Here is a 15,915-nt window from a genome sequence, read left to right as displayed (position 1 = left end):
GGCCAAATATACATGTTTTTGTAACAATAACATATACACAAATATAAACAATTACACCACAGTTTATTCCTTTGAAGTTAGCAGTTTTCATTGAAGCTACTAACAACTTTTTCAAAAAATTAAATTGATACAAGATCTCAGTCTTCAAAGAAGTCAATTCAGACAATGACCACGGGCACAAGTATCAGACCTCGGATGACAAAAAATATATGACCAGACAGGATGCTAAAAACCTGTTTTCATCCTAAATCAAGCCAAAATGAAAAATATGTAGTGATCGAAATATGAGCCCCTTAAACAGGTCCTAGAAATATCCCAAACTTAGCTTTAAAGTTAAATCTAGCTATATATTGCTATAATTAGCTATAAAACCAATAACAATAATACAAAATATGTCAAAAACAAATGCAAAATGGTCATTATCGCATCCCAACAGTTTATAAGATGAAAGCCAATTACACTTAAAATGAAGGAAGTGGCTATTCCTACGGTCCCGTAAGAATAGCCTCACAGCCTATTCCTACGGCTCTCCCGTAAGAATAGTGAAATAGCCCGCAGGTGGCTATTCCTACGGCTCTAAAGACAGTTTTGTAAGTCCATCTTGTATTGCATTGTACTGAATTAATTAAACTGGTATATTTTCCAACAGCCTTTTCCATTATCAGGTCTTGGAAAGTGGCATATTTACAGATTATCTGTAGATTTACAGATAATCTATAATCTTACAGATTTTTCGATCTATAAATTTACAGATCAAATGTTTGAAAACTTCTAAAATCATACTTGGACTCAAAATTGCAGCTTGAAATTAATTGATTTACTTATGGTACGGATAAATAAAGGTCAATTGTAACTTTCAGTCATTTTCTGTAAATTTATAGATTATTTGTAAATTTACAGATAATCTGTAAATGTACCACTTTCCTAGACCTGATTATTCGAAATCACTTCCTGTTCTCTCAATGTGATAATGAAAAGTAAATAATTTCTTCGAAAATATACCATTTGAATTAATTAAGTACAATGCAATTCAAAATGGCAGTTGCTACGATTACGGTACCGTAATCCTAGCCTCCGGTTCTAGGATTACGGAAGTTCCGTATTCCTAGACAACCCTATGAGGATAGGCTAGGATTACGGAAGTATTTAAGAGCCATCAAAAATATGTTAGGACATGCATAAATGATGTTGTAAATTTCTTATTTCACTTTATTAAAATAGCGATTTTTGATGCCTGCCTTATTATTCCGTGTTATCTATCCGCCATTTTGGGTTAGTATAATCTTAAACGCTATATTAATGGCGGCCCGCGGAAATATTATAGAAATATGAGGGTAAAACTTTGATTTTTTTTTATTTATAACCATATTGTATGTTATTAAAGACCATTTGTGTTGATCTGATGACAAAAATTACAGGTATATATGAAACAGATAATTCTATAATATTTCTGCGTGCCACCATTAAGATTATACTAACCCAAAATAGCGGATCGATAGCAGGAAATAATAGTGAAATAAGTAATTTTACAACATCATTTATGCATGTCCTAACATATATTTGATGCCTCTTAAATACTTCTGAATCCTAGCCTATCCTCATAGGGATGTCTAGGAATAAGGAACTTCCGTAATCCTAGAACCAGAGGCTAGGATTACGGTATCATAATCGTAGCCACTGCCATTCAAAATGGACTTTAGATCCATAGGATAGCCACCTGCAGGCTTTTTCACTATTCTTACGTGAGAGCCATACGAATAGCCTATGAGGCTATTCTTACGGGGCTGTAGGAATAGCCACTTCCTAAAATGAAGATCTTTGATGTCACATTTTTATAAATGCAGTAATTTTTTGCGATAAATCATTGAAGAATATGTGTCACGTGAGAGAATCACCATTACTTTTGACTAATTTAGTAATGATTCATTGCACAAATTTGCAACATGTATTGCAATTGATACTGCATCTATATATAGTGTTTGTCTCATAAACCATCACTGGTTTCTATTTGATGCTATTGGTTTTATTTCTGCCTGCCAAACTTAGCTAAATATAGCTAATCTGTGACATATATCCGAAATCTTTACGCAATGTAGACGCATAAAAAAGAAATGTTTGCTTATTTTGTATGACAACAAAAAATGACCTTGAACTCTTGTCAAGGAAATCAGCATCCGAATCCATCTGCATTATTGGAATCAATACAGTACGTACAGTTCAGTGACATATAAATCAATTAGTTTTATCTTACCCTATATATTTTTTCCGTAAGTTTAAAGTATCCTCCTTTGTTAACTCTTCCATCTCTAACTTGACAATGAGTATTTATGCTTTATATTTCCGTAGATTATACAACAGTTCCACGAGTGCATTTGCTGTACAATGTATTGTTTACATCCGTTACACTTTATGAACATAAGATATTATTCGAGTAATCCGAATATATGCCGATGGACCAATCAATATATAGAACAGACTTACAACAAGCCCGCCCCCTTTCGCGCCAAATGTCAAAATCGCACGGCTTTTTGAGTTAAAATATTTTTTTGAGTTTAATACGCATTCTGAACTGTCCTGAGCTGACACAAAATATAAAACGAAAAGATTTATTTAGAATGTACACAATACCTATCAAATTAAATCAAAGGTAAATCTGAATAGTTATATAAAGATAAACTTGTGCAAAGTTTAAATTATAAATGACCATGATGTAATTTGCCTGACTGTCAAAATCGGTTTTAAAGTAAGCATTTATTGACCCGTGTACTGCGTTTCTTGCACATTTATAAAACGATAATTCTCAGTCTGTTGCAATGCATAGATGAAGATAAAATCAACCATATTTTTTGTTTTAAAAATATTAAATTGAACAATTAGATCTACATGAAAATGATTTTGGTAATATTAGTTAAAAACATAATTTCCAAAAGGAAACTGTACGTCTCATGTCGGCGCAAAAACTGCACATAGTATAATCTGATATAGATGTACAATCTGTGATAAGACATAAGTATTAGTGCGATTATCTGATAATTCAGTAGGCTTACCATACCGTTATCATAGTTTCATCATGCCCTTATCAGATATCATATCATGCAGCCAAGGCAGTCAGCTGTTCTGATTTTCCAAGCACTTCGATAAGTTATTTTCATCACTTGTTGTTTGAACAAATATTACATACAAACATTCAGACTGCACCAGTGGTATACATGTGGCCAGACTTGAACAACTGTGACAATATTAATTAAGTTTAACCGTCTAGTCTGGGAATTAGTATGTCTCTCACATCTTCTTTTCCGCATCAGCAATTTATTAAAAGCAAGTGCTAGGTATGATTTAATATGATTCGTTATGCATGCGCCAAGTGATTCTGCCTTTTAGACCAGTGTGTATCATGACCAAGATCTGCACTGTTCGCCATTCAGTCAGTACCATTTTGATAAACATCCCTTTACCAGTTAATGGTACCGTCCAAATTGAAAGATGATCAAGTTCATTATAGAAATTTAGCAAGGAAAGGGTTAAAGAGGCTCAAACCAACACCAGTGAGGGGTAACTGACTTCAACAGCGCACCCCCACCCCCCTCTCTAAATAACAGAGATATTTCATAATTCACGGTAATAATTGTATTGTAAATATTATGTTAGATATTGATTAAGGACTGATGGTGTGTTAGAAGTTTCTATTAGCGAATAAAGTACCCTTTTCCAGGATAACAGGCAATATGTTAGCTGATATACTATTTTATGGCAATACAATAATCAAGCCTTAATTGATCACAAACTGAATCTAATTAAGTGGTTGTAAATTACTAGTAGGCTCTCTCATTTTGTCATTTTTTCTAGCGATCTCATATCGTTTCCACAAAGAGAACAATGATTCAATTAACTGCCAGAGACAGCCAGACTGGAAACAGCCTACGACAAATTGTTGCCGTAGATTTTCTTTTGCATCTGCTTTCGCCATAAACAATAATCGCCGATGATTTTAATGGTATCATTTAACGATAGGCGGCGGAAATTACCTGCATACTTTATTGACCATATACAGCCCAAAGTTCTGTAGAAAATTCTTTGAAAATAAGATCAGTAAATTCATTGGCGTAATTACTGTTAATGGCTCTTATCTAACAAGTATAAAGATCCTTGATTATGAATATCATATTATGTTGCTTGTTCGTATTTTGTCAAAGTACGCTTTGAAATTTATTTGTGTTTCATTCGAAATAGGATTTTCATTTCGACAATGGTGATTTCTTAATCATCTGCTGGAATTAATTCACAATGCGTCTAAAAGTATATATTTTTGTTTATTCCTTTCTATACGGCTTAAAGGGATTAACAGTTCAATCGTCTTCAGTTCAATATCATAAATCTACAAACAGTTTATCAGAAAACTCAAATCCTTTGACTTCAATCCCAGTTTTGACGAGGAGGCCAGCAACTGATCCCTCCGATTCTACAAATGAGTTAACAATAAACAATGTTAAAAGTGATGCCACTTCAGGGAAAGATTTGGTATATACACATAGAGGTGCTGAATCAATTTCTACAGCACATTCTTTAGATTCAAACAACGACGTATCTGCGACTGAAGCACTGGCCGCGGAGATCCATGAAAATGGAAGAGATATCGAAACAAGTACAATGGATCAGATTGACGATTACACACACAGTATAAAGACTGAAATACTGACAACAGAGGCCCTTAGAAATGGACATTTCAGTGAAACTAGTAAAATAGATGAGACTGAAGATTCTTCGCAAGGCAAAACATCTGAAACAGACCAGGTAACATACCACACACCTTCGTCCGCCAAAGTGGGGTCATTTGAGGATTATTCTAGCCAAATGCCAGTTACAGGAATCGACCCCAATATTTCAAATATCCAGAAAACTACAATGTTAAGTGGGATTAGTGACAGTAATACAAATTTATACACATCAAAAAATAGGTTGACTGAAGAAGAAGGCATGACTATAAAAACAGATTCTACAGAAAGACGGGATGAAATGACTGCAGATTACACGATGATTAGTAAGAATCCAAGTACAGACGCAGCTGTAGCATCATCCCCAGTAACAAATGTTCAAGGTTCGTATACACTGTGTGCGACACACTATAATAGTAACATAATTCACCTTCACGTTCTTGTCCAAACATCTTGTTGGTGAGTTTTTCTTTAGTTATATGAATTTTATTTTTTATTTTTACATTATCTAAGCCATTAAATATAAGATTAAAATAATCGCATATTTGTTGGGGTTTTTTTTCTAAATGCAGGACTAAGAGTATATGTTTTCATAAATTCTGGCACATCCTTTTAAAATAATTATTACAGTTTCAAATTACGATTATATTTTACCAGCATGTGACGCCAGATATTTTTACGTTATCACTTTTTCATGTAGGAAAGAACAAAAGCATTTACAGGCACGTGAAAAGGAAATATTTCTTTAACAGATCTTAAAGATTCTTTTATTGGTCTTCGCCTTGATCATTTTATCCAAAATCCACAGTGTTGCAGAGTTTCACTGATCATAATTTATGTATAAATGATTAAAAGCCAGTAAATTGGATTTTTTGCTTGTTTTAAATATTCATTTCTTCATATTTTCGTGTAAAACCCGTTTCCGCGTTCGAACTTTTCAACGTCAGTTTATAGTAGACGTCACCTGCACCCCTGTCCCATGTATAGGACATGCAGCTGTCATACAATTAATACAAGGTATTAAGGCATATAACATTTAATATGCAATTTATTAAAAGTCATGTTCAAGATCTGGGCTTATCAGACAAAACTTGTTAAGATGTTAGTTTTGCTTTAGCTAAAAGTTTCACTTTTCACCAAGAACGAAACTTAGCAGTGTTACTGCTTGCAAACAAAACGTCTTCAAAACACTTCGAGCTTAGCATTGACAATCATAGAGAATTATCTTCACTTCGATTTGTATATAATTCATTTGAATTATTCGTTGCACAATATAAGTCTTTTCTACTTCCGGCAAAAAAAAACAGAAAGAAAATCACCAAGAAATGCACAGAAGTCAGATTTTACATAGACAAGTGCAAGTGTAAATGGAAAGAAAAGACAAACTAAAACAACATTATATTGTCTACGGACTAAAAATTATATGTACTATCTGAACATCTCAATGAAGTATTCAAAGCCCTCATATTTTTTGAAAATGTAGATGAGAGCTCAATGAATATAAAACCAGACACTGAAATTATTTTTCGGGCAAATATGCAAATTTCGAACATGTTTTTGTACAAATCCAAAGATATAAATATTTGTTAATCTATTATGAAAAAAAAGATGAGAACAAACTTCTGACTTCCTCTTTTAATTTGGCATGCTTATACCACATTTACATTCCAATTAGACTAGCCGACTGATAAAGAATTTGTCACAAAAATACAGATTTGTGTGATTTTTCTTTTAATTTATGTATTAACGACAAATGCCAGTCTACTTTACTGATTTTCTCAAAAAACTGTTTGAAATATTATTTGATCTAGGGTATAGACAGGATATATTCGCAATTTTAAAAATAAAATTTAAAAAAATATATCATAGTCTACGAGCTAGTCTAGTTCCAAATTAACTTACATTAACATTAAACATGTTTTCCTTAGACGTCCTACCGTTTCCAACAGTTGCGTCACATAGCATTAAATAGTGTGTATATATTCTAGCATAAAACTGCTGTTCTTGTCACTTTTCGGGGTTGTTTTAACAGGAGAGAAAACGTGTGTTAACAGAGAGATTCTCGCGCTCGCGTGCTTTATAACACCTTTTTAAATATGCGCGTTCCGTGGCAAAGCGTAAACATGTTACGGCCCCAAAACGGATAATTCAAAACGAAATGACGTCAACGTGAATAAACAACGTAGACTTTACCGCGCATGTCATGGAAATTTAATGACGTTGAGGGACAATATATTCATTTACCTGTTTTTACGCGTTTTGTGCTAGAATAGAGTTAGCGCATGTTCTTTTTGTGTTACAACATCTTCAGAATCCCTTGGGAATCGTCGGTACCCTCGGGTAAAACATGCGTTATCCCTACAATATAAATATAGTGCTGCATAAACTTACGCATTTGCACTGCAATATTTTCTAGTTAACCATTGACGTTAATGTTACTTGAAACCTTTCATTTGCATCGTCCTTATATTAATATTACAGGCTTACAAATGTATAACATTTTAATGAAAACTTATTATTACTTAAAAGCATATGGAATGGAACATGTATTACATTTGTAATTTGAACCACTGTCTTACCCTTGCATGATCGTAAGAGGCGACTAATAGGGTCTTAACTCTTGGTTTTGCTGTAACTCTGTGATTCCAGCAGGAATACAAATTTTGATTCCATACCTCATGTTTTTATTTCGAAGTAAATGAGATGTGAAACCAAAATTTGTAGTCCTGTTTGGAGCCATATAACCTATACTGTGTTGGTGCGCCGTAAAACCCAAACCAAACCAAACCAGATTACATTTGTATTTTTCTTTATACTTAATGTCGGTGAAAAAAATATTGCAGAAGCGTTTATAAACTATTTTGAATACATGAAAGTCTGTAGAGAATATTACTTGAAGAATTTTAATTTGGCGCGAAACTGCTGTCCTTGTTTCTGTGATAGTTTGAAGTCTTTTCTTTTTATCATAAAGTTATCAATGTAAATATCTTAATGATCAGGAGAAAGCTCGTTAAAAGATTTTTTTACATGCTTTGTTTCTAATAAATATTCTGTTAAAATAGACTTTCGTGTGCATAACTGTTGCTTCTGTGCTTTTACATTTTGTGTACATTCTAGTGTATTTTACTTTTTTTAGAACTGGTAGCGTTTTATCTACAACCAGTCACACATAAACAACTGTAAAACCTATTATAATAACGGCAAGTTAAAGTGTTCTTTAATGAAATAAAGTCAGTAATAATATGATTGTTCACATAATATTTATATCATTTTGTTGGTTTTTCAGTTACATATGAAATTGACGCTTCTGCCTCGCTGTCATCCAAACAAAATACAGACCCTACAGACGGAATAAAACGCAGCGCAGACATTGGTTTGACAACTACTTTATCACTTCAAGGTGACACAGATAAAATCAGTGCTGGTTTTACATCAACACAAGATATTGAAAAGGATACATTTACAACACAAAGTAACGACGCCACGCACAAGCCGGAAAATGACGACCTTACTATCATATTTACGACAGAGATGGATGACTTAAAAAGTCAGAAACATAATTCGGTTACTACTCTGGGTGTTACCACAGGAGCTGCTTCTGACAATACAATGAAAGACAATATATTTGAAAGTGTTGAATCTACAGACGCGTCTGGTGATTCAGATATCAGTGTGTCATTGCAGACCGAGAATAAAGAATTTCCAAACAGCACGAAATCGAACAGCAAAGATTTAATAGCAACAAACTTTACTAAGGATTTAGTTGATAGTTCTTCTAAATATACAACGGATTCAACCAGTAAACATGAACTCTTTACCTTTGATAAAACAAATCAGTTTTCGTCAACACATCTTGCACTGTCGGTTAGGCCGGCAGACTTTGCAACAAATTCTCATTCTTCAACAATGACAACTGACGCAATTAAACCTTCGGATCAAACTTCCACTGAATCACACGACGAAACAAGTTCTACGACATACAAAACAGAACAGAAGACAAAAACGGAGGTACAGCAAACATCATTTTCTACATCAACAACAAGCGAAACAGAAACAGCAAACAACTTAAGTATCATTAATAATCATGAAAATACAATATCAGCCAGTTACCCGATCGGACCACAAAGTGAGACAACAGACAACGCTAAATTCTCTGAATATACGACTGGCAAAAAGGAAACAGAATACATCAAGAACGCTGTACAAGAAACAACTTTTATCCAGACAGACACAACATCTTCAGATAAAACTTCATATCCATCTTCTTTCACCCCAATATATAAGGTAATTTCAAAACGCTCATCTACAGTATCTGTTCCTGCTTCTTCTATGGAAGATCAAACGCTTACAGGGTCAGTCGAAGGTGAATCGTTTTCACCAGAACTTAAATACAAATCGACGAAAGAATACCAAGATATTCTACTAAGGGACCTATTGACTACATCGTCTAACTTACATCCTGATTACGGAGACACGGAAGAATACACAAAAGTGTCCTCATCAGGTACATTTGCACAAAATACAAAACAAGCTGTTACTTTAAGATTTAGAGAATCGACAGTATTTTCATCTACAGTGTCCCAAAATAACAACGAACTGAACTCAGATGTATCCAAAAGCCTTTTAACTACAGCAACGTCACTTCATACACCGATGAGCGAGGACAAAATAGCCGGAAAAATGACAAGAGACACGCCTACAATTATGTCAACCGTTGTAAATAATCTAAAAGGACAAACAACCACAGATAGCAATACCGTAACTTCAAATGTTACTGAAAACAGTACACCAGAAGTCACGATGGCAAATAGGACAGCAATTCAAGAAGGCATTACTACTAGTAATAGTAATACATCAAACGGAATAGAACCTATTGTATCTCAGTATAGAGGGACATCTACAAGTGTTATGTCAACGATTTTGCCTAATGAAAGACACACTTCCGACAAATTAGAAACAGATGCCAGTACACACATAGCTACTGCAAAGACAGATACACAGAATTCCGAAAAAACTGAAATTGTGAAAACGTCAACTAGATCTGGATTGCAACTACAATCAGACGAAGAGATTTTAGTTCATTCATTCACAACAGATTCATTGGCACACATACGAAATAACGAAGCGAACGCCGATATTTCTTTGCAGTCAAACTCTATGACAACTACTGATTACGACATACATACAACAAACAGACTTACGTTGAACACAAACCAAAATAATGGACGTTTAGGTGGTGCAATTTCATTGAGCAGCATTACAACGCACGTGGATTCTGAACCTAGTACTAATACGCAAAGTTACATATCTCCATTGATGAGGTCAGACCATTCTAGTATGGGTGGAACATCACATTTCATCAATAAAAGATCTTATCAACAGTCAACTAATCAGAATCAGTTCACAAGTCATGATCAGAAAGAATATACCATTTCATCTCTTTCATTTCTGACTAACACTAAAACAACTTCTTCAGATTTTCAGGAGGTTAATAACATAGGCACAATGGTTGTTACAACAACACATTCTGAAAGTACAGCAAAGAGTTTGACAAACACACATGCAAAAAGTACAGAAAAACAATCGGATATAACTACAATGTCGGTCGAAACTGCCACGACCATATCGAAAGATAAAACAACTAAAACTGGCACTGAAGTCTTTAGCACTAGAAATTCTGGAGGGAAAGAAACCGATGCTTCAAACATAACAGAAAGCACATTACCAACTCATAATTTGCAATCGATCTACAAGACCGCGCCAGTCTCGGACACGAATGGGATGAATACAACGCTACAAACTAATGGCGCATCTACATATAGTTTAGCAGCAATGTTGAACACATCAGAAATTACATCGCAGTCAAGCAAAAACATGATATATACTAACACAGATAGACACTTCATTACTGCAGGCGAAGAGCTCAGACAGACAACAAGTACAGACTCTTATTTAGGAACTAAAGATTCATACACAACAGAAACAATAAGAACAACGGCATCAACAGACAGAACAGCTGAAGCTGCAAATCCTACGAATATTACAAGTAAAAAACAAGAAGAAATAGGTCCCGAAAATGTTTTACAGGAAAAATCAACAATAGGGAATGGTGTCCGCACGACAGATAGAACGGATAGAGTAGAAACAACAGAAAATGAGGATTCTCTAATTAGTTTAGTCCATGAAAAAATTGGAACGACAGATATCCCGATTAATACGGTAACCGTATTTTCAAATTTACCAAAAACAGAATCATCAGAGGTGCTTTCGACAGTAAGCAATGGTGGTTCATTAGTACTAACAAACAGTTTATCACAAGAAACAACTGGTTTTACTGAATCATTAAAACATATTGACAGTACTTGGACAGCTGCGACTACTAAAGCAAAAACTGAAACCAGTACGCCAGATACTGTCCTTAGTACACACGCTGATACAGAAAAAGAAGGAATGGAGGTTCCAGCTTCTGTTTTTGATGCACTAACAATTTTAAACGGTGAATATACAACCACATTGAATGTACGTAATAATATTACTGGATCGACAACTAAGAAACCAGAGACAAAAGCAGAAACACATTTACCTACAGCTACAGACAAGGAAACGGAAACTAAATCGAACCAGTTAACAACCTCAGATAACACAGTCTTGTATTCGGAAATTATAAGTACAGACACAATAGGGAATACCTCGACAGAAACCTCTACAGCTGTTAATGCGACAAAGGAAACACGTGCTTCAAATACAGAATGGTCTTCGAACTATTTACGAACTACTTTGATAAATGAACAGACTTCTTATGCAACTATCAGTGATAAACTATCAGGGACAACAAATGTAGCTGACAAATTTGTAAGCTCCGGAGAAGATGAAATAAATACAGTTTTAATTACAAATGCACCTACGAGTGAAACAGAAAGTGACTTATCATCTCCCATAACAGACCAAAGTCAGGTCTCTGACGATTTTAAGGAATCCACATCGAAGGCAGTCAATAAGGAAACAACAACCGACAAATCAATATATGAACCATGGCAAAGTTCACAGACGGCTATACAAGACGAGACTGTTTCATTTTCATATGTACAACGGGAAACAACAAATACTTCTCCTGATCTGAAAGACCACACCACACATCGATATCAAACCAACAGTATAAAGTATGACCAACAAGACATGTTGGGCTTGTCATCATCTCTGCCAGATTCAGCTTCTTTGCCCACAAGTCAAAGCGACAGTCCCAATGATTCATCTATAGAGTTAAATGAAATCAAGACGACAGCGGCACACAGTCAAAGTAGTTCTACCTCTATTTCTTCTGAAGAACTATTAACCAGCATTTCATCGAAGCCAGAAAAATCACAAGCAGCTGATATTGTTTCTACAAAAGTTATTCTTCATAGTACAACAATTCCATCTCCAGTGTCGGATTCCTTTGTTTCTGTTCCAACCGTCTCTGCTGAAACCAACGAATTATCAGCTGTTTCAACAACTACACGAACTGCGGTTACGACATCAGGAGAAGGTAAGACTATATCATCATTTAATGATAACATTAGTATTACTACCAATGATAATTCCCGCGGAATATCTTTATTTCAAGACGATACATACACGTTGTCAACCGAATTTGAAGAAACCACCACTTTACCTATAGGAACACATACAGACTCAGACGATACTAGTGTTACTAGCGCCAGATCTACAACTTTAGACGGTTCTGATACATTGTCGTCTGTTCCATTTGAAAGTAGTCCAGTTTCTGAAGAGGATGACCATGCTACTAAGGTGAAACGATCAGCACCTGTCACAGACGTCAAAAATTCTCCATCTTCAGAGACAACTTTAACAGAAGGCACGTCTTCTGGTGTGAGCGATATTATATCAACAGTTTCCACTGCATTTAAATCGGAGTCGGAAAGACACTGGGTTACACAAATGTCTTCAAGTGTGAAAGAAGAAGAGTCATTTTACAGTCTAGATTACAAGAGCAGTACAATCGACAATCATGTTTTCACGGGTAGTTCGGAAGACACACGTAGTTTTTCTACTAATGGTGAGGCATTTGACAGTTCATCTCTAGCACCGGATACCTTCACGGTCACTAAAGGCTTTAAGTATAGTGTGTCAACTGCTTCATCTGATATTTTATCTATCAATGCAGTATATGAAAGCACTTCATCTCAATCAAAAGATACTGCTGGGACAATATTTACGTTTCAAGATGGCAAAGATAGTTCAGCTGTCATTTTTCATAGCACTGATAGTTCACAAATTACATCGGTTACCGCACTTACCGATTCAAATCTCGACAGTTCTTCAAAATCAGTTCAGGAAGAGATAAGCAGTTCATCTATCACAGCATATACTAGTCAGAGTTCACCTTCTTTTCAAGGTTATGAAGATAATATACATAAAACCGATCAAACCAGAACCGATGATATATTATCCGTGACTCCTCGAGCTTTAGATTATACCAGTGATACATCTGTCGGTCAAGCTTCAACAAACATTCTATCAACAGAGAAGGATGGCACCGATAAAATTTCTTCAAATCATGATTTAACAGATATATCAACTACATTCGGATATGAAACTGAAACAACCGTTGGGACTGTTGTAATTCCTACAAATGGCGAGAACATTAAATCAACTGGTAGTCATGATAACGGTATATTGACCACCGATCAATATAGTGTAAGTACCAAATTTACAAATGAAGCTTCAAAAAGCAGTAAATCTACAATCTTAAATGAAAAAGAAGGTACATTTTCAAACCCAGATGTAACATACCACACTGAGCAATATATTTCTGATATTCAATATAACACGAGTACTTTATCCGATACTTTTGACATAACAAAAACTACAGCTTCAGTTCCAGACAATACAGTTTTGGATAGTATTTACACTGGATATACAACACCTAGTACTAATAAACAAAATACCACTTTTGGATCAAACACGCAAGACCCTGCAGTGACTCCACCGACATTTCCAAATGAAGCTAACACTCGGCAAACTGCTACAGATAATGTCCAAATAGTCACATATCAAGGTACTACAAACACTGAAGTAGTCTCTGAAGATAGGAATACAATCATATTTACTACTACAGACGGGGCAGGTGCTATTTCAACAGTTTCAGAGAGCACCAGAACCACATCTTCCGACGAACGAGGTACTGGTACTTTTTCGTCTGGTCCTGATACTGTATCTACAAGCAAAGTTGGCACAAAAAGCACAACACAAAATTATTTAAGTGACACAAACAGCTTCTCAAGTGATCCAAATGAGAATGAAAACAAATTTGATACGATTACTAAAATTCCATTTAGCACAGAAACGATATCTAAAACTGAACATGGAAGTACTGTCATTCCAGAAGAACTGCGCACAAGACAGTCATATTTAGCAAGCAAACAAAGTGTAACAACTTTCAATCCTGGCGATACCAGCAGTACATACATAACAGAAGCTACCACTGACAATGTTTCAGGTGACGAAAGCACAAACACTGTGACAGAAGGACATGGTATTAATCCTACCGTGTCAGATAACATCAGCACAGACCACACAGCAGAAGCTTTTCCTGACACTGTTTCAGATAACGAAAGCACAAACATTGTGACAGAAGAAGGACATGACACTTATCCTACTGTATCAGATAATATTCATACAGCGCAAATATACACACAACCAACCAGTAATACAGTTACTGTGGAAACTGAATCTAAACAAACCTTTACAGACTATACAATTCTTTCAACAATATTTCCAAGTACCACTTCTCGTGAGGTCAAAGACAGTAAAAGTACATTTTCGACTGATTACATAGAAACCAGTCCTAAATATGTACTCACAAAAGATACAGTCTTCACAGTGCAAGATGATACTAAATCAACAACTCGCGATGAAATAAGCGTTATATCAACTGTTCATGGTATGAATAAGTCTGCAACTACGATACACAGCAGTAGCACTGAAAAGACTCCTTATCATCTAAGCACAACATCTATGAATTTAGACGAAAATGCAGATATATCTACAAGTTCAGATGTCAATAGAAAATTCAAAACTGTTCCAGATGGGCCAAGTACCACCCGAAAATCCTCATCGACATTGGAAACAAGAAGTCTAGAAGTAACAAAGGAAACCATTGGTCAAGATGAAACCGATATCTTTACAAGTAAAGTTTCTGATATAACCAGTGCTTTGTATACCAATCAAGAAATGGACAGTTTAACTACCACTGATTCTATTAAAGAAAGCCCTAGTACATCTACTACCATTGTTGATTATACGACCTTTGAAACATCAGATGTCAATGACATCCTTTCCTCTACAGATCAATTTGATACCTACCATAAAAATAGTAAAACAAATGACATGAGCACATCTGTAGCAGAAAGCGGATATAAACTAAGCCAAACAACTGTTCGCACGGATAAATCTAACACGATATCTACTATGCAAACAAAAGTTTCTTTAATGACAGTTAAAAAGAGTACAGAATTATCCAGTTCAGACATCTACACCACAGCATCAACCTCTTCACCCCTGCCTTTAGACAGCACAATGAGTTTGTCTACAACAAACACCACCTCTGATCCAACTGTTATTTCCGATAGCACAACCAGTTCTTTTTCAAATTCTAATACTAACACTACACCATTTATAAGAGAAATCAAAAACACTATATATACTGATATGAAAGACATCAAAACTGCAACCACAGTTACTTACGGCAACAACAACAACACGGATTATACTAATGCAGTCAATAACAGCTATATCACCACATCAAAAGGGGACTCAAACATATTTTCTACTTTTCCTGATAAAGTTACTAACGGCGCAGATTCAATTGACGGTACTTCTTTCAGAAGCAATTTAGATTCCAAAGGTACATTATCTTCACTTTCACATACAATGCTCACAAAAACAACAACTCCAGGTGAAACAAACACAAATCGTCTTGTTATTCATGATGATCAAAACACTATATCTACAATGCAAGACAATAAAGATACGTTCTCTTCAGTATCAGATGGCAATGCTATTATATCCAGTATTTCGAAAAGCTTCACCACAACAGGAGAATACATAACAGAAACTACAGCGTCAGATGGCAACAAAGAAGTTAGAAATTCAGAACGAACCACCAATACAAAAGCTATTCCAGACAGACACGGAATATGAT

The 15,915-nt window shown here is 35.2% G+C and overlaps 2 protein-coding genes across 3 annotated transcripts in view; one reads left to right on the top strand and one right to left on the bottom strand.

The window, feature by feature from the left end:
- The window catches only part of LOC123564829 (5-phosphohydroxy-L-lysine phospho-lyase-like), a 51,272-nt gene extending 48,885 nt beyond the window's left edge, over window positions 1–2,387 (bottom strand). Inside the window, exon 1 of one of the 2 annotated variants that reach the window (XM_053537452.1) lies at window positions 2,252–2,387. In XM_053537452.1, coding sequence (XP_053393427.1) covers window positions 2,252–2,304 — 53 coding nt within the window. In that variant the 5' untranslated portion in view covers window positions 2,305–2,387. The remainder of the gene's footprint in view (window positions 1–2,251) is intronic. The other variant, XM_053537453.1, reaches the window with a different exon arrangement.
- A 1,897-nt stretch (window positions 2,388–4,284) lies between these two features.
- On the top strand, window positions 4,285–15,914 carry LOC123562430 (serine-rich adhesin for platelets-like). The gene is made up of 2 exons (XM_053527674.1): window positions 4,285–5,095; window positions 7,999–15,914. The coding sequence occupies exons 1-2, from the start codon at window positions 4,285–4,287 to the stop codon at window positions 15,912–15,914; spliced, it is 8,727 nt and encodes a 2,908-aa protein (XP_053383649.1).
- The last annotated feature ends 1 nt before the right edge of the window (window position 15,915 follows it).

Source organism: Mercenaria mercenaria, chromosome 2, assembly GCF_021730395.1.
Source record: "Mercenaria mercenaria strain notata chromosome 2, MADL_Memer_1, whole genome shotgun sequence".
Lineage (NCBI taxonomy): Eukaryota > Metazoa > Mollusca > Bivalvia > Venerida > Veneridae > Mercenaria > Mercenaria mercenaria.
The sequence above is the reverse complement of the archived record's forward strand: the minus strand, read 5'-3'. Positions and strand labels throughout refer to the sequence as shown.

Coding starts and splice junctions, on each gene's coding strand:
- LOC123562430 (XM_053527674.1), top strand. CDS start 4,285: ATGCGTCTAAAAGTATATATTTTTGTTTATTCCTTTCTATACGGCTTA. Junction 5,096..7,998: donor CCCAGTAACAAATGTTCAAG/GTTCGTATACAC, acceptor TTGGTTTTTCAG/TTACATATGAAATTGACGCT.